The 17,849-nt window shown below is 52.9% G+C and overlaps 2 protein-coding genes across 5 annotated transcripts; one reads left to right on the top strand and one right to left on the bottom strand.

Annotated features, from left to right (window-relative positions):
- LRRC3C (leucine rich repeat containing 3C) lies at window positions 1-12,499 on the bottom strand. Of its 2 annotated transcripts, XM_023764345.1 has the most exons (4): window positions 12,277-12,499; window positions 6,557-6,649; window positions 1,400-1,448; window positions 1-1,034 (listed from the first exon to the last, which is right to left on the bottom strand). In XM_023764345.1, the coding sequence occupies exons 2-4, from the start codon at window positions 6,618-6,620 to the stop codon at window positions 236-238; spliced, it is 912 nt and encodes a 303-aa protein (XP_023620113.1). In that variant the 5' UTR covers window positions 6,621-6,649; window positions 12,277-12,499; the 3' UTR covers window positions 1-235. The 2 variants fall into 2 exon arrangements, with proteins under 2 accessions (XP_023620113.1, XP_006100872.3); XM_006100810.3 differs by lacking the exons at window positions 6,557-6,649; window positions 12,277-12,499 and adding an exon at window positions 1,643-2,155.
- Window positions 11,404-17,849, top strand: ORMDL3 (ORMDL sphingolipid biosynthesis regulator 3). Of its 3 annotated transcripts, none has more exons than XM_006100797.3 (4): window positions 11,404-11,554; window positions 14,773-14,966; window positions 15,662-15,813; window positions 16,207-17,849. In XM_006100797.3, the coding sequence occupies exons 2-4, from the start codon at window positions 14,793-14,795 to the stop codon at window positions 16,340-16,342; spliced, it is 462 nt and encodes a 153-aa protein (XP_006100859.1). In that variant the 5' UTR covers window positions 11,404-11,554; window positions 14,773-14,792; the 3' UTR covers window positions 16,343-17,849. The 3 variants fall into 3 exon arrangements, with proteins under 3 accessions (XP_006100859.1, XP_014321711.1, XP_006100858.1); XM_014466225.2 differs by having other exon boundaries at window positions 11,405-11,554; window positions 14,768-14,966; XM_006100796.3 differs by lacking the exon at window positions 11,404-11,554 and adding an exon at window positions 11,880-12,101 and having other exon boundaries at window positions 14,768-14,966.

Genomic DNA, 17,849 nt, shown 5'->3' with positions numbered 1-17,849 from the left:
ACTCGGGAGCTTTGAGTCTTGCACAATCTGGGCTCAGAGTCGGCACCCAAAACTCCAGGCACCAATAATGGTGTTGGCTGAAAAAGAGCAATGAGGCGTGTATGAGAGACAGAGGAGGGAGGGGGTGGAATTTGGGGGATGGGATGGCGCTGCAGAGGAGGCACAGGGGTCAGAGGACAAGAGAGAGCCCAGGGGAAAGAGCGTGGGGTGAGGGCCAGAGGAGTGGACCTGGTCCTCAGACCATTGTGCTGAGGGTGGAGGAGTCCTCCGAGCGCACCGGCAGCACGGGGGCCCTCTTGAGGGGACGTCGGGTCTCGTCCCGATTCTGCCACACATAGTGGGCCAGGTAAGCCACCACCAGCGCCAGCCAGCCCCCCATGGTGACCAGCAGGGCCACATCGGTGCTCCGCCGGGCCCCGCCCCGCCCCGGCCCACACAGCTCTTCCTCCCCTGCCAGCAGCAGGAACTCCTGCCCCACCAGGTCTGGTCGGGCTCCAGGGCCACACACGATGCCTGTCCCAGTGCCCGGCGCCAGCCTCACCTGTCTGAGAACCTCCTGGAGGGCACAGTCGCAGCGCCACGGGTTGGCAGACAGGTTCACTTGGATCTGCAGCCCCACAAAGGCCTCCGCGGGCACTGAAGCCAGCTGGTTGGCAGAGAGGTCGAGGTGCCGCAGCGTGCCCAGGCCTTGGAAAGCAGCCCCTGAGAGGTGGGCAAGGACGTTATGGGACAGATCCAGCTCCTCCAGAACAGGCAGGTGCTGGAAGGCACCAGCTGGCACCGATGCTAGCCGGTTGGCATCCAGGTAGAGCTTGCGGGTGTCGTTGGGAATGCCAGTGGGCACGGCAGTCAGGCCTGCCTGGCTGCAGCGGAATGTCCGCTCACCAGCTTCCTCTGCCATGTAGCAGCCCTGGGGAGGTCCCTGGGGGCTGGGCATGGTACCCCCTGTGCCCATCACCAGCAACAGGGACAGGAGGTGACTGGCTGGTGCGAGCATGGCCGCCGATTGGCATAGTCCTGGAACGGAGTAGGATCTGGGGAAGAGAAAGTCCCGTAAAGGAAAGTGAGTCAAGGGAATTCCATTTCCCACGGCCAGCTCTCTTCCTGGGGCCCCCTGTGGAGTCTCTTTGAACTGGGGGCCTTCCTTTGGGGGATCTCGCAGGCCTGGCGACGTTTTGCTTTCTCTTTGGGGTTTAGGGCTCCTCATTCAGGCCCTTTGGGTAGGAAATCCCCTGGGCCTGAGACTCTTCTAGAGTCTCTTTGGTTCTGGAGGGCTAATCTATGAAGTCTCTTGGGCCAAGGCCCTGTTGTCATTCTGGGTCTGGGGGCTTCTAAGTTTCTGCTTCTGCCCATTTGTGGATTTTCCTCAGTGGAATAAAGTCTTTTTCCACCAATTTACCTGGGTGGCTGCCAGGCGGGCCAGGTAGGCACCAGAAGGCCAGTTGGCACTAGAGCGAAGGATACAAATAGGACAGGTCAGTAATAGGACTTCAGGGCACCCACCTAGGCGAGGTGACCAAGGGCCCACCTCAGTGCCCATCTACCCTTTTTCCTGGAGCATCCACCCCTCTGACTGCTCCAGCTTTGTCTCCTCTACCCCACCCCTTTCTGCCCTGTCCCCTCTCTCCTCTAAGCCTCTCACCTCTGTTGGGGGGAGAGCCTTCTCCTGGGCTGCCCCCCTCCCGGAAGTAGCCTCCCTGCTGCTCCGCTCTGGAGACCCGCTTCCTTCTCCAGAAGTCCTGCTTGCTCATCGCTGCTGGAAGTTGGGGGCTGGGACCCAAGCGTATTGGGTTTCCTGGCATGTGACTCCGGGCCCCAGGTATCAGATACCTGAGCCATGGCCTGGCTAGACGATGCCAAGAGAGGGCAGATCCTGGACCCTGATGAACTCTGCCTGGGGAGACCAGGCGCCATTTCCATTCCCTGCCTCGGGCTCCCCTCCCAAGGCCTGCTGCTGTCATCTTCCATCCCTCCTCTCTCAGCCGGGGAGGAGACCCTTCCGTTGCCCAGAGCCTGTCCGGATCCTTGCTTGACAGACCTGTGGGCAGAACTGGGTGGGCTCAATCTCACATCCATTGCCTCCAGCTCCCCCCAAATCCATCCCTCCCCCCACTCTCCGTCTCTGCCCTGCTACTGCACCCTGTAGCAAACTTGTCTCAGCCTTTTCCTTGGAAAACTTGTCTCACCCTGGAGGACTTCATTTTCTGCTCCTCACAGGGTGCCCAGCCCTCTTACCTGGCAAGGAGCACCGTGGTTCGATTTTAGTTTGTTCTCTGCACTGTGGGCAGATGGCCCCTCTGGGAGTTGGAAGGGGTTCTTCAAGGTGCCTGATGTCAGATACGGTTGTCTACAAGTTTTCCTGCTGATTTTATGTTCTGGGTTGGAGCTGACTCCGGTCCCCTCACTTTGCTGTGACACTAGGTTCCAAAGTTGGTACTTTTAACTCTCTGTCATGCCCACGAGCCAAGGAGGGCTGGGACAGTATTCCCCAGGGCCTCTTGATCCCACCCATCATTTGCAGCCCAAGCCACCACGTTATACCACCGTCTCCTGATGCTCACTGGGTAGTGGAAGAGTGGGCTGTCATAGACATTGGCACAGAAGAGGCTGCGGTCATATGCTGTGGAGAACTCCCTGAGAAGGAAAACCTTGCTGGATTTTGTAAGAGACTATGGGTGACCAGGATCGGACACAACGCAGGACCCAGTGCAAAACGAAAATGTGGGGCCCCGTTCAGAGTCTGTTCCATATGTCACAATAGCAACAGCAGATGGCAAAACCAAGCACAGGGCCCTTCTGAGCACAAGGTGTGGCGCCCTGGGCAGCTGCACAGGTCACATGCCCACAAAGCTGGCCCCGTGTAGGTGCCCTTTGACCAAGCCATTCAGAAGCGTAACAGGGGACAGAATCAGATGGAAGGGTACCGGATGATGTCATCTCTGGGGATGTACTGAGCACTGACTCATTCTTGTGACATCGACAGGGCACTTCTCACACATTTGTCCAAGGAATCAGGTAAGATGCGTTTTCCTACGCTTGGGCAGGAGAAGCGAAACCTTTGTCTGTGGGCTGCTTGTCAGTTGGCCCAGGCGCTGTGCCATTGAATAAATACTTCAGTGTCCATTTCGGAATTCTGGCTGCATGTGGGAGAGAAAGCGGGTGGGACACTACCCCTCCCACGGCTCTTCCCTCACACTGGGCAGGGCAGTTAGCTCCGGCACAAGAGTTGAGTCTGGCTGCTGATGGAGAGAGCTGTCTCCTTTTCAGACTAAGGCGGCTGCCAGGAAAGGTTGGGACTGGGGTGCCCAGCACAGCAGCTGTAGGGGCAGCGGTCTGTGCACACAGGAGAGGCCATCGGAGCATGGATGTGGTTCACGGAGGGCGGCGAAGTGCCGTGCTCGGTGTGAAGGGGAGACCTGAGAGGAAGGAGGAGCCACACCTATGATAGTACACAAGGGGTGACAAGGTTGGAAGAGAAATTCTTCTCTGCCTTTCATTCAGTGAGGATTTCCTGTGAGCCCCATGTTTCAAGCGCTGTGCTTGTCGAAGGATATGCAGACGCTGTTCTTAAGGTCCCAGATCTGTAGCTGTGGTTAACCCAGCCTGCACATTAGGATCCCTAGGGAGGGAGCTTTCAAAAATGAGTTCTGCCTGGGCTTCACGTGGACCCATTAAATTAAAGTTTCTGTGAAGGGGGCCTAGGCACTGGTATTTTTCAAAAGCTCCCTGGGTATCTCTAATGTGCAGCCTGAGATGAGAATTGCTGGTCTAAGGAAGACATGGACATGTGGACACTTGTCTCCACAAAAGCCTTCCTGTGATGGCTGCGGAACTGACGTGTGTGCGGAAGCTCTGAAGCTCAGAGAGAATAAATCTCTGTGGCAGAATCTGCTGGCTCTCCACTTGGTATTGTAGGGGAGGCAACACTCTACCTCTGCCCTCTTAGGGCTTTTCAGCCAGGCCTGAGACTTCACCTGACCTGAGACAGATTGACAGGTGAAAAGCATGCACATTTACATACGTTGTCCATGACATGAGAGCCCTCGTAAGACAGTGAAATCCCAAAGAAGTGGAAAAACATAAATACTTTTGTCCCACGTTGGATACAGAGAGGCAATTGTAGAAAAGTAACTAAAACAGACGAGGCTGGAGGAAGATTAGAGTTATTTTAACAAGGTCTGTTTGTGCAGAGTTCTCTGGGCTTTGACTCCCCTTTGCAGAATGTGTCCTTTCTCCCAGTACAGGGAGAGTGTCTCTCACATGGCAGTTTCTGTCTCCTGTTTTCTGGAAGAAAATAGGAGATAGGAATGCCCTTCTGGTGTCTGTTTTTTTTTTATGTGCCTTTAGCTCAAAATAATCCTTATGCCTAAGTGGCATATTTTGGGGTGGCCTATTCTGTCACCCTTCAGTACCCATTCCTTACCTCCTCCTTTGATGACATGTACTGATTTTTGGGTAGCAATGTACTCAGTCTGTCATGAGAGAGCCTGGTTGGTCCTTTCAGTTTATTAGAAATCCTGTTGCCCACTTTCCCCAGTCACCATTGCAGCTGGGGAGGCCCAATTCTGATCAATAATATCTAAGTGGAAGCCTGCTCAAGAGGTGTCTGAGACTGTCTTCGATTCACTCATAAGAGAGGATGGGCTGGCCTGGCTGGTGTGGCTCAGTGGTTGAGTGTCGACCTATGATCGATTCAGGTCAAGGGCATGTACCTTGGTTGCGGGCACATCCCCAGTAGGGGGTATGCAAGAGGCAGCTGATTGATGTTTCTCTCTCATCAATGTTTCTAACTCTCTATCCCTCTCCCTTCCTCTCTGTAAAAGATCAATAAAATATATATATATAAAAAAAAGAGGATGGGCTGGCCTGGCTGGTGTGGCTCAGTGGTTGAGTGTCAACCTATGAACCAGGAGGTCACAGTTCAATTCCTTGGTCAGGGCACATGCCTGGGTTGCCGGCTTGGTCCCCAGTAGAGGGTGTGTAGGAAGCAGCCAATCAGTGATTCTCTCTTATTATTGATGTTTCTTTCTATCTCTCTCTCCCTCTCCCTTCCTCTCTGAAATAAATAAAAATATATATTATTTTTTTTAAAAAAGAGCATGGGCTGAGCCCTCCCCTTCTCCCTACAGCTTTCTCCCTGCTTTGGACACGCAGGGTCAGCTATGGCCATCTGTGACCGTGGGGCAATAAAACAGAAAGGAAAGGTCAGGAGCATCATGGAGATACTGGCCTGGATATCACTGAACCACTCTACCCCTGGACTCATTAAAAGTAATCCCCTGCTTCAGTGCTTCTAAACTTGGCTGCACATTAGGGTATGTGAGGTTTTGAAAAACACTGATGTAGGGGTCCACCACAGAGATTCTGATGAAATTAATCTTTTTATTTTTTATTTTTTTTATTTTTTATTTTATTTTTCGCTTAAAGTATTACAAAGGGTATTACATAAGTGTCCTTTTTTTCCCCCCCGCCCTTGACAAACCCCTACCCTCCCTTACCCCCCAGTGTCTTATGTCCATTAGTTATGCTTATATGCATGTATACAAGTCCTTCGGTTGATCTCTTACTCCCCTCCCTCCTGCCCCCCAACTCTCTCTGGCCTTCCCACTGCAGTTTGGCAATCAGTTTGAGGCAGGTCTGCCTCTGTATCTATTATTGTTCAAAAGTTTGTAATGGTCTTTATTATCCATGAATGAGTGAGATCATGTGGTATTTTGATGAAATTAATCTTGCGTGCTTCTGGGGGTGGGCTTTTAAACCTCGCTAGGTGACGAATGGCACTCGGGTCAGACTCATCCCTTTGCTTGGCATTTGCTGTGCTTTCAGATGACATCGTTCTTATCTGATACGACTGACTTTTCCAGGCTAACAGGGAAGGCTCCACCAGGAGTGACATTTGAGTTGGGTGGTTCAGGTCGAGTTCATCAGCTGGAACATGTGCAAGAGCGAGGGAGCATGAGAAGGCCTGTCTTCTAGATTGTAGAGGGAGCGGTGGGCGTGGTAAAGGCTATGGTTAAACTGGAAATGGACCAGGTCCTTGTGGCCTTGTAGACCATGTAAGAATTGGAACTTGGTTTAGGAGCTGATGGGTGGGTTTTAAAATTAGGTTTGATATTTGGGTCACTTTGCTGGCTGTGTGGAGAATGTGTGTGTGTGTGTGTGTGTGTGTGTGTATAAAATAATTTAAAAATATTTTTATTGATTTCAGAGAGAAAGGGAGATAGAAACATTAATGATGAGAATCATTGATTGGCTGAGTTATCAATACATTCCCCACACAGCCTGACTGGCATGGCTCAGTGGTTGAATGTTGACCTATGAACCAGGAGTCACGGTTTGATTCCTGGTCAGGGCACATACCTGGGTTGTGGGCTCCATCCCCAGTGGGGGTTATGCAGGAGGCAGCCGGTCAATGATTCTCTCTCATTGATGTTTCTCTCTCTCTCTCTCTCTCTCTCTCAAATCAATAAAAATATATTTAACAAAAAAATCCCAACACCAAAGTGCCCTATACCCGAACTGAGAATGTATTGATAGAAGAAAGACCAGTTATTACAACAGTCCTGGAGGGAGATGCAAGTGCCTGCGTGGAAGCCATGGTGTGGGACTGAAGGAGCCATGAACTGGGTGTTCCATTCTTTGCCACGACCTGTGGGGTGCATAGGAAATGCAACTGTGAGTAAGACATGGAGCAAGCACCCTCTCAAGGGAAGTGGATGCCGAATAGATGACTTAAATATAGCACCCTCAGGGCAGGAGAGAAGTCTTTACAAGGCACCTACGGAAACAAGGAATGACCTTTTGGAAGAAATGCCACTTCCCAGCTGTGTGACCCTGGGCAAAATATTTCAACTCTCTGTGCTGCAATTTTCTCATTTGTAAAGTGGGGATAGTAAAAATACCTACGTCACAGGGCTGATTTAAAGGTTGCACATGCAAAGCCTTTTGGGCCGTACCTGGAACACAGCAAGTGCTAGTGACATGAGCTGCGATGGCTACGGGAAGGAGCTGGCGTCGGGCAGGGGCAGAAGGGCCGGGTAGTAATGCCATTGGAAGGGCACCAGGGGAATCTTTTCTGAAAGCTCCTGTTTTCATAGGCATTGCCCTTCTGCTCGGTGCTATTAAGTTTTCTAAACTGTTTTTGCCCCTAAAGGAGAAAATATCAATTACCCACATCCAAGAAAATGCAGATTGAAGGGGTCATTAGGAACAGCCCTGCTCTTGGTTCCAGAGGGAGGTTCTGGTTCCCAGGCCTTGGCTCTGGCCCTGGAGGCCCTGTCTGGCTCAGCCCCTTTCCTCTGCAGCCCAAAATAGCCACCCACAGGGCTGGGCGAAGGGAGGAGACGGAGTGCCCACTGGCAATGGAACCATCCCTGCACCTCCCCCATTTCCCACCAGCTCGGTAGCTCTCACTCAGTGCTTATCTGCCCCCTCTGCCCCTCTGCCACCACGTGACTGGGGTGCCCCCACCCAAACAAAAACACAACTGCCAACAAAATAAAGTTTTTTTCTTCCCTGCATTTGCAAGGAAGGCAGGGGGCGGAGGGGGAGCAGAAATGAATTGAAGGGGAGTAGGGGTAGTAAGAGTGGAGGGGTACCATTCCTTCCCCCAGAGGTGTGTGTGGGGGAAAGAGCTCTGTTTCTTACACCCACCTCCTCACTTCCCACCACTGCCATCACCCTGGAATGTGTTCCCAGTTTATCTCCCGCCCATGTTTGCTATCTCTGCCCACATGGGTGTATCTATGGCAAGCAGAGGCCATGCCACCCCGCCAGATGGAAACACCCCAAGGCTGGGAAGTGCAGCTGCCTCAGCGGTCTAAGGCCCTTGCAGAGGACAAGGGGAGCCCGTGAAGGCAGCTCGCTCTGTTTTCAAAACACAAATACATTTCATAAAAAATTTAAAGCAGACAATCTCACATTACACAAAGTTTGAAACTAGAGAATGAAAAAGATCGCCCCAAATCTCTCCATCCTAACACAAGAGCTGTGTTTATTTTGTTGAATTTCCACAGGCCAGTAAAGCAGATGCTCAAATATCATTTAAATGTGGAATGGGTTAATACGAGGCAACACATACAGAGCACTTACTGTGCGCCAGGAATTGTTCTGGGTGCTTACATTCGTTGACCCATTTCATCTTCACAACAACATGAGGGTGACAATATCATGATTGTCACCATCTCCGTTTGGAAATGAGGTAACTGAAGCACAGAGAGGCTCGGTGACCTGCCTAAGGGCACACAGCTGGTAACTACAGGAGCTGGAAGTTGAACTCAGGCAGTCCGGTGCCAGGATCTCACCAAACACTTTATTTTTCAAAATCACAGTTGTTAATGCGTGTGCAGGCTTACTAAGACTTCTTACGGTCAATTTCAAACATAAAAAAGTAGGTAAAATGATATAAGCAATCTCATATCCCCATCATCCAGTTTGTATCAGAATCACCTCATGGCCCATCTTGTTTCTTTTATTCCTCCACATCCCTAGCCCAGAGTATTTTGAAGCAATTTCAGTCATCATATCATTTCATCCACATATATTTTATATATATCTCCAGAGGATAAGGGGAATTTTTTATTTAAAAAATTACCACAATACCATATCATGCCCATGGACACAGACAATAGTATGGTGAAGGCCTGCGGTGGGGGCTGGGTGGAGGGGGGCAAAAGGGGGAAAAATGGGAGACATCTATAATACTGTCAACAGTAAATTTAAAAATTTTTAATTCCTTAATATCAATTTGAATAGTCAGTGTTCAAATTTCCTTGACAATTTAATATTTTTTAAAATAATGTTAGTTTGCTTAAATCAGGATCCAAATATATTGCTTACTTTATTTTTATCTAAGTCTCTCCCTCTCCTTTTTTTCTTCCAACTTATTTGTTAAGGGAATTGGGTGTTTTCCCAAGTCTTTCTTTTTCTAGATTTTGCTGACTACAGCCCTGGGGAATGCTCATGCTATTTTTTCCCCAATCTTTTCATATAACCTAGCATTTTCCCACACTGCCGCATCGTTTTCACAACCACTTACTATATGGCTTCATACTATTCCATCCAATAGATATACTATAGTATTTTTCTTGGGCATGTAGGTTGCTTTTGGTTTTCCACTATTATACATAATGCTGGAGGGGGTAGTTCAGTTGGTTAGAGCATTGTCTGGATATGCCAAGGTTGCGGGTTCGATCCCTAGTCAGAGCACATACAAGAATCAACCAATGAATGTATAAATAAGTGGGACAACAAATTGATCTCTCTCTCTCTCCCCCTCTCTCTCTTCCTTCCTCTTTTTCTCTAAAAATCAATCAATAAAATAAATAATGCTGGAATGAACCTCCTCACATATAGTAAGTACATGGGATGCTACCAGAAGTGCAATTACGATTCTGAGGCCTGAACGATTTTTCAGCCTCTTGGCCCATATCACCAATTGTCTGTCCAAGGGGTTGTGCATTCCCAAGCACCACATAAGAGTGCTGTCACTCATCCTGAACAGTACTTAGGCCTATTCATCGCTCAAGGATGTTTGGGGAAGACATGGTAATTATGAGGGCAGAGAACTACAGAAGGAGAAGGATGATGACAGGGACTCAGGCTACATTAAGCAGAAAGTGATACACAATTTACCACAAACCTAGAGTGAGTCAGAGCTCTATTTATTTCTATTGTGAAAAAAAACCTTGATAATAGGAGTTATTAATAGGGCATGGCACGTCCAGTTATCTTTCCGTTAGACTATGCATTAGTCAGAACCTTATTTGAGATATGGGTCCAGGCTAGGTCAGTGAACTTCACTGAGAAAGACCCAGACAGCTCCATCAACTTGATGGAGGTTGGAAGAACCCCAGAGAGAAGTCAAAGTACTCAAGTAGGCTCCACTTTGGGGAAAAAAATTATATATATATATATATATATATATATATATATATATATATATATATATATATATATATATCTCCTCAATGTTTTGGAGGTTTCTGTGGGAAAGGCAACGCTCAGTTGTTTGCTTATGTCTTCAGAAGGCTGACTATAAGGAAAGGGGCCTCCATGAACCAGGAGAAACTTCTGTAGGACACAAGGAAGAACTTTTTCAGTCTCGGGGGTGATTATTTAGCCTTGGGAGGAGTGCTCTTGGGCCACTGGCCCTGGAAATACTTGAGAAGCTGCCTGTTCTCCTGCTCCGAGTGACTCAGCTAGCCACCTGCTCAGTGCCCACTAGGTGCTCCCGGGGCCCCACTCCAGGTTCGTGACATCTGTTTCCTGGCAGCCCTCTGGAGAGGGGTGGGTGAGGTCTGAAAGGACTACTCCCCAGACTGCCCGGGCCAGCCTTCTCCTTCTGTCCCCTCACATTCACCTCAGTGTGTGTTCATAGCCAGTCAGGCTGGCATGTCATGACGTCATCTGATCCTGCTAGTCCAGCCTGCCATGCACAGTGGACTTAGAAAGAAGCTGGGCAGGGCTAGTGGAAATGACTCAAACAAGGCCCTCTTGGTGACTCAGGAGACCTCAAGAGCCATTTAGTCCAACCTCCTACAGAAATAGCTTTCTACAATGCAACAGATGCTTTGCATACATTCTTTTGAATTTGCACAACCTGGGAGGGAGGGTTTCACAAGTGTGGAGTTAGAGACTGAGACAAGTTATTTGCTAGAAAGGGGTGCCTGGTAAGTCTACATGGCAGTAAAAGCTGCGCCCTTGCAAGCAGATGTGAACACCGCAGGCCAGAGGTGGAGCCTCCCACCCAAAGCCACATGTGCCAACCTGGGACTGGAATTAAGGGCCCTAACTATTCTTCAAGGAATCTTCCCAGGACAGGCATCCTCTTCTGACGTGTAATGTGGGAGGTCAAGGATGTGGCCTGGCCTGAGCCACCTGTAACTGAGGAGCCAGGCTCTGGACAAATGCTGCCCACAGGCCGCGTTCTCTGCTCTCCAAACTCTCATTCTAAGCCCGCTTCCAGGAAGGCCGAGCAGGACAAAGGGCTGGGCTAGTCCGAGTCTGGAGGAGCCACTCAGGGGCCAGGGTGGAGGCAGCGAGGTGTGATTGAAAAAACTCTGACCTGAGATCAAATTCTGGGCTCTGGTCCGGGTTGGGACCCAGCAGGGACCTAGGGCAAGTCACTTAAAACTCCGAGTTTCCTCATCTGCAAAATGGGGGATGTGTAAACTGCACTTGAAGCGGGCGCGGACGCAAAAGCAGTTGTTATGCCCCAAAGCAATACCATCTCATCTTTGTATCACGTCTTATGGAAACGTCCGAGGGGCCCAGCGGGGCCTCGCTTGGAAAAGGTGGGCGCCGGGAGGGGGACTACAAGTCCCAGGTGGCGTCGGGAGGGCCGGTACTAGGGCAGGGGAAGAAACTACAACTCCCAGGAGGCATCGGGCAGGTCGGCGCTGGGCGGTGACGCCGCGAGGGCCGGCGCGGGGCGCTGATTCGGCCGAAGGGCCAGCGGGGTGGCTACCGCCGCGGGTTGTTACTAAAGCAGCGGCCCCCGCCCCCGGGCACCTCTCGCGGGCCCTCGAGGGCCCTGGACCCCCGGCTCCGCACGGTGAGTCCGAATGGGCGGCCTGCGGGTGGCCGAACCGGGAGGCTCCTGGCGCTAGAGGTGGGGCGGGAAAGGAGGTGGGAGCTGCAGGGGAGGCGCCCCGAGCTGGAGGGGACCGGGGCCGGGTGAGCGGAGGTGGGGGCGTGCATCAGCCCTAGGGATACCCAAAGGCGAAAGTGGGGGCGGGGGCCGGGGCCGGGGGTGGGGCGTGGGGAGGAGCGCTCGAGCTCCGGCTCGGGGTGAGGGGCCCGGAGCGGCTGGGCTTCGGGGATGAAGGTTTGGCCGCTTCCAGGGCTGGGTGGACGCGTGGAGGTGGGGGTGAGGCTCCGGACCCGGCCAGGCGCCGAGTGCGAGGTCCCAGGCCGGGGAGCGGAGCGGGAGGTCCCCCGTTCGGTTTGAGGTCCCACTCAGAAAACCCAAACAATAGTGAGGACCCCGCCTCTGTGCTTCACCTTGTCCCCGGGAGAGTAGGGGTTCGCCCTAGTATTCGCCTTCTTTCCGTTTCCACCGCCCTCCGGAGTCCGTCCCGGAGCAGGGCCCGAGCTAAGAGGTAAGCCGCTGTGGGGAGGGGCGGCAGAATGAACATGGCATTGTGGCGTGCTGCCAGGGACTCCCCGTCGGGGTCCATTTGCAGGCTTAGACGTTTTGTGCTCCTCCCCCAGAAGGGAAAAGGTTCGTTGCTTAAAGGGCTGCCCTACTTGAGGGAGAGAATGGGAATGGCTCACCTGGCAGCTGCCCTGGGACGCGCTGTGGTCTTGGCTTAGGTGTTTGACAGACACGCCGGGCAGGCCTATTTGTGTGTGGAGTCAGGGGGAGGGGAGGGAAGTAGTCGGAAAGAAGCACCAGCAAGAAAGTAGTTAACAGAACAGAGTTGCTGGAGGCTCTGGTTTGAGGCAGGTTATGAAACCACTTCAGGGGCCGGCACAGGCGGCCACCTGCCAGCTCTGGCCTCGGAACTTTTCAGCCTCCGCTGCTGTAGACTTGCTTCACCTCTGCCAGCTTCTTCTCCCCGCATCTCTCCTTCTGGGCTGGGGGCAACTGGTTATTTTACAAACGGAAGTGAAATCTACCCTTAGTCACACACCAGGCTCAAGAGTGCTTCCTGGCTGCCAATCGCTGTCTTAGTTTATTGATCTGGGCTGTCTTTTTTGGAGGTTGTGGATCTCCTGGGATTCCTGCTCTCAGGGCACATAGTGTTCAGGTTCAGGAAGAAGCTTTCCAGAGTGTCCGTTAGGCCCTAAGTGCAGGCCCCTCCTAAACTCACCAGGCTTCATTGGATGCCCGGTTTCAGCCAGAGAGGCGTGTAGAATGACCTGGGATTCAGTAAGACTCTTGGCACTCCTCCTGGACAAAATACCAGAGAGGGCTGGGGGTCTCTACTTCTACACCTTGGAGGTCTAGGTGAGGGCGTAGTGGTAGACTTGGGAACTGTTTCTCTCTCCTTAGTCAGTGGTAAGCCCTTCAGAGCCCTCACTTCCTAGCCAGCCCCAATCTCTCTCTACCTACCCCCCAAGGTGGAGGCTTTTGCATAGTTGGTTCCCAGGAGCTGTGTTAGGGTAACTGAAGCCCCAAGCCCCTGGGAAGGTAAACAACTGAGCCAGTCCAGGTTTTCTAGTTCCCTGGGCTTCTGTTGGGCCCAATTAGCCAGCCTAATGCTGAGGTGATGGGCCCCAGGAGCATCCATCTTCTAGGATGCACCCTGGGTCATCTCACGTATGTTTGCATATTGGAGAAGTGTGTTGTGTGTCACATTTCCCCTGAGGTGTCTGAACTGTGAGCTGTCTGAGAGAGGAAACTTGTTCCCGTTATCCTGGAACTGAGGAACCGATCCTTGAGAATTCTGGCGACTATACAGGCTTGGCCGTGATCCAGTCAGAGATAGATTGCAACTGAGTCTGAGGGGGTTCGTTGCAGCAGGGTTAGGATGTGGCCTTCTGGGCACTTCTAGGAAGCCCCACCTGGGACCCCTTTCTGTGCCCCCAGGAAAGATGGGGCTGTAACCATGGTGATGACCTTAGGGTCTTTATCAGGCAGGACCTTCCCTCAGCTCAGGAGGTGAGCCAGTACAAAGGCACCATCTGTTCCCACCTCCTGCTGGTCACAGGGCCCTCAGGGATCTGGGGACAGCGGAGCTCTGGACAAGGGGCTGCTCATTCCCTTCCTTACCTGCATCTAGGAATGCAACCGAGTTGCATTGTTACCTGGACACCAAGGCAGTCCTCCTGGTTCCTCGTGCTGCATGCTTCTGCCATCAGAGCTGGGCAAGGAGAGGCCCGGTGCTGCTAACACCTGAATAGGTGCTGGGAACGGAAGCTGAAGTGAGGACGGGTGGGGTGAGAGGAGAGGGGGCAGGAGAGAGGCCGCAGGTATGGTTTTGTGACATTGGGAGGGGTATGTTGGTGTGGGTTCCAGCTGCTGTGGGGCTGGAGATGTTGGCTGTGTTCTCTGTCCTCGCCTCTCTGGTGGGGAAAAGGGCCCTGGTGGTTTGGCAGCAGAGGGGGTGGCATCACGAGGGTTAGCCTGAGTTGCTGCCAAATGGAGAAAACATCTGATTGGGTTGTTTTGTGTCACCAAGAAGGAGGCTTCCAGGTCTGGGCAAAGGTTGTCCCTAGTCTGTCGTTTTCTCCTTTTTTCTCTCCCACCCTCTTTTTATCCTGTCAGTCCTCCTGGGTCTGGATTGTAGACCCAGTACTGGAGAATTAGGGGAGATGGGTAGAAGCAGTGACCCCCCTCCCCCAAATATTTCATCCAGTGATCTCCTTGCAGGCCCTACCTCTTTTTATTCCATCTGATGAGGAAGGTGGGAAAGGGGTAGATGTCCCATATCAGCCCTCAGTGAGAGCCCAGCAGGGTTTATGCGGAATGATTCTTAGGGTACAGGCGTTGTGGGGAGAGGGCCCTGGTGAGAATGCTCTGGAGGATGAGACTGGGGGAGGGGCAGTGGTTTCTTTGCTCTGGGACTGGATGCTCCCTGACCTGTCCACCCAGGCAGTCTGCCTGGAAGGGGACTGTCCTGATGGATGTTGGATGGTGCTTATCCCAGCCCAGCATCTGGGAAATGTATAGAGTTAAGTCCACGTGGACTTTCTCTGGCCTCCTTGTTTATGAGTCAAAACAGTAGAACTGCCTGGAATTCTTGGGGAGAGCAGGATTTGGAGGGTGTGAGGGGGCAGAGAAAGTGGTGTGACCTGTCTCACCTGTGCTGCTTGTTTGCAGAGCAGCGGCAGGAGGGGGCAGCAGGATGAACGTGGGCACGGCACACAGCGAGGTGAACCCTAACACACGGGTGATGAACAGCCGCGGCATCTGGCTCTCCTACGTGCTGGCCATCGGCCTTCTCCACGTCGTGCTGCTCAGCATCCCCTTCGTGAGCGTCCCTGTCGTCTGGACCCTCACCAACCTCATCCACAACATGGTGAGGGCCTGCCTGCTGCCCACCCTGACCGTGTGAGCTGCTCTTTGGCGGGACTGAGGAGTAGAAGGAGCCCCCAGACCTGGGCCAGAAGTCAGGGTCACATCTGATAACATCTGTCACCACAGTCCAGACCAAGCTCTCATCTCTGACCCACTCCCCCGTCTGGTTCCAGCCCTGTGCACTCCAACAGGAGGACTAAAATCTGCAGATTTGTCCCATCTCCACGATGGAATAGCTTGTGGACCTGGAAGATGGGCCATCGAGAGCGGAACTACGGGTCCCAAATAGTCCCCGGGACCCAGGTGCCCAGCCTGGAGCAGAAATGCCCCTTTCCCAAATTAGGATCTCACACCATCTTGCCTCTTGCCTCTCTCTGCTCCCTCGCCACCTGCCCTGCTACCTTTTACTCTTTTCGTGGCGAGGCAGGGGCCTAGTTCCTTCCCATCAGCTTGTCCCCTTCCAGCTGGCGCAGGGAGCTACCCCCTTCCATGTGTCTCCTCATGTCAGGCCTGCCCTCTCACCCTTATTCTCCTGACAGACTCCCAGCTGCTTCATCCTGACTTCCAGCCCACGTGCCCCTGCCCACCAGAGGGGGGCTCGGGTCACCCAGAGCCCACTTCTGTGACTAGGGTGGAGGAGCTGAGCTGGAGGGCCTTTTGCCTTTTGTGTCCTCTAATGAAAGCCACTCCCTCCAGGGCATGTACATCTTTCTACACACGGTGAAGGGGACACCCTTCGAGACCCCGGACCAGGGCAAGGCAAGATTGCTAACCCACTGGGAGCAGATGGACTACGGGGTTCAGTTCACAGCGTCTCGGAAGTTCTTGACCATCACACCCATTGTGCTGTGAGTGCCCTGGGTAGAGGAGGGTGCTAGTAGGCAGGCCAAGGCCCTGGGGGTCCCTGGGGCCCCACCAGGTCTAAACCCCTCCCCAGTTTGACTCTTAGCATAGGAATGAGGAAGGTAAGTCACAGCATCCCTGGCCATATGCTGGGCTCAGGCCTTGTGCCTCCCTGGCCCTTTTTCCAATTGAGGTAGGCCCACAGGCCTGGGGTAAAGTGAGGGGACTGAGCTGGGAGGGGTGTCTTTATTTGGGGAGATCTTGCCATCTTACTTCTGTCCTGGGGGCCTTTCCCATAACATCTGAGCTGTCAGGAATGTGCCTCTCCCCACCAGGGAGTGAGGGAGGAAGGGGTCCTCCCAGCAAAGTCTTATCCTCTCCTTAACCTTTTCCACCAGGTACTTTCTCACCAGCTTCTATACCAAGTACGACCAGATCCATTTCATCCTCAACACTGTGTCTTTGATGAGCGTGCTCATCCCCAAGCTGCCCCAGCTCCATGGAGTCCGGATTTTTGGAATCAATAAGTACTGAGGACACAGCCTCTTTCCCTGTCCAGGTGGCAGGAGCGGAGTAGAGTCTGTGCGGTGTTGCTGAAGACAGAGGAGCCTCTGGATACGGCCAGAGATGGGGGTTGAGCCTCTGGGCCCTAATTTCCCCCCTCACTTCCCCCAGTAGCCGACTTGAAGTAGCTTGTAGCGGGGTTGGGGTGGGACCTCCCCCCCCACTTCTCATCCCCCAGACTCTGACCCTTCTGATTTTTAAAAAATCTTTTTCTTTTGCCTTTTGGATAGAGACTCCGAGGGGGTGGTCATGGCATGAGCTGGGCTCCAGGCTGAGCACAGACCTGTGAGCTTGGAACAAGAGGCCAGGGAAACCCCCTGCTCACTTGCTCATTCTCAGACCGCTGAAGCACTTTAACCCCCATGAGGGTACGGTACAGCTTCTAGATTGTTTCACTTTAGTTCTCAAGTTTTTAGGATGACTCGCAGTGTGTGCTTGTATTTATGAAAGCCAGTGGGTGATGGTGCCTAATCCCTCTGGTCGAGTGCGTCTAATCAAAGCCTCATGCTTCTGTCAGCTCCCCTGCAACCCACCCTGGGTAGTGGGTGGGAGTGGGGAGGGTAAGGAGAGGGATGGTGGGGCTGGGCACGGACAGCCTGGTCCCAGAGGTGAGGGGGCCAGGGCTGCTGCCATCCTGCCCTGGTGGAGGCGGGGAGGGGTAGGAGAAGGGGTGGGCATGCTGAGTTGAGATTCAGAAAAAGGGGGTCACATAGCAGCAGAGATTGGTGGGAGGGAAGGAGGGTGGGGACAGAAGCTAGACAACGTCATTTGGGAAGTGGTCAGAGGGGGGCAAGCTCGGAGAGTCAATGTACCCAGGGCATGAGGGTGGTAGTAGGAAGGGAGACTGCTGTGGGTTTGAAGCTCCTGGGTTGGTGTGATGGGGTGGAGATGAGTGTAGGAGGCTTATAAGTCGTTATAAGCACAGGTCTGGTTTGACACTGCCTTCTGCAGTATTGTGAGGGGCGTGGGGAAACGGACAGAAATGATGAATGTGCGGTCCTTCACCTCACAGCCTCTCTGTGTAGACGTGCGCTGGGGCAGGGCCTCTCGTGTGACAGGCACATGTGGGGCTATTGAGGCCAACCCGGAGGGGTCAGTGGGCTGCCGAGTCCTGCCTGGGCCCTGCTGGCGCAGGGCAGGGAAGGAGCGAGGAGTGGCAGGCGCTGTCTCCTCACCCTGAGGGGAAGAGAGGTGGGCAGGAGCCTGAGCGTGGCTGGGAGGAGCCGCCTTCTCCCCCCCAATCTCACTAGGGTCTGTGTTACTTTTGAAAAGGTGTGGGCGCCTGTTCCCCCTCCCAGGGCCCTGAGGGACGAGGGGAGGTCATTGGCTCTGTTTCCTGCCTCTTGGTCCCCCACCCCCCACCCATGTATCATAGGGACTTTCACCTCAAAATCTTTCTAAGCAAAGTGTGAATAGGATTTTTACTCCCTTTGTACAGTATTCTGAGAAACGCAAATAAAGGACAATGTGTTCCTGA

This window comes from Myotis lucifugus, unplaced genomic scaffold (genome assembly GCF_000147115.1).
Source record: "Myotis lucifugus unplaced genomic scaffold, Myoluc2.0 scaffold_329, whole genome shotgun sequence".
NCBI classification, from domain to species: Eukaryota; Metazoa; Chordata; class Mammalia; order Chiroptera; family Vespertilionidae; genus Myotis; species Myotis lucifugus.
Note: the sequence above shows the minus strand (reverse complement) of the source record. Positions and strands in the feature narration are given on the sequence as shown.

Bases quoted from the DNA above. Each gene is read 5' to 3' on its own strand.
- LRRC3C (XM_006100810.3), bottom strand. From the start codon at position 1,961: ATGACAGCAGCAGGCCTTGGGAGGGGAGCCCGAGGCAGGGAATGGAAA. The intron at 1,449-1,642 runs GTGAGAGGCTTA...CCTTCGCTCTAG, and splicing joins AGGCTCTCCCCCCAACAGAG to TGCCAACTGGCCTTCTGGTG. The intron at 1,035-1,399 runs GTAAATTGGTGG...TCTCTTCCCCAG, and splicing joins CCCGCCTGGCAGCCACCCAG to ATCCTACTCCGTTCCAGGAC.
- ORMDL3 (XM_006100797.3), top strand. From the start codon at position 14,793: ATGAACGTGGGCACGGCACACAGCGAGGTGAACCCTAACACACGGGTG. The intron at 14,967-15,661 runs GTGAGGGCCTGC...CACTCCCTCCAG, and splicing joins CCAACCTCATCCACAACATG to GGCATGTACATCTTTCTACA. The intron at 15,814-16,206 runs GTGAGTGCCCTG...CTTTTCCACCAG, and splicing joins ACCATCACACCCATTGTGCT to GTACTTTCTCACCAGCTTCT.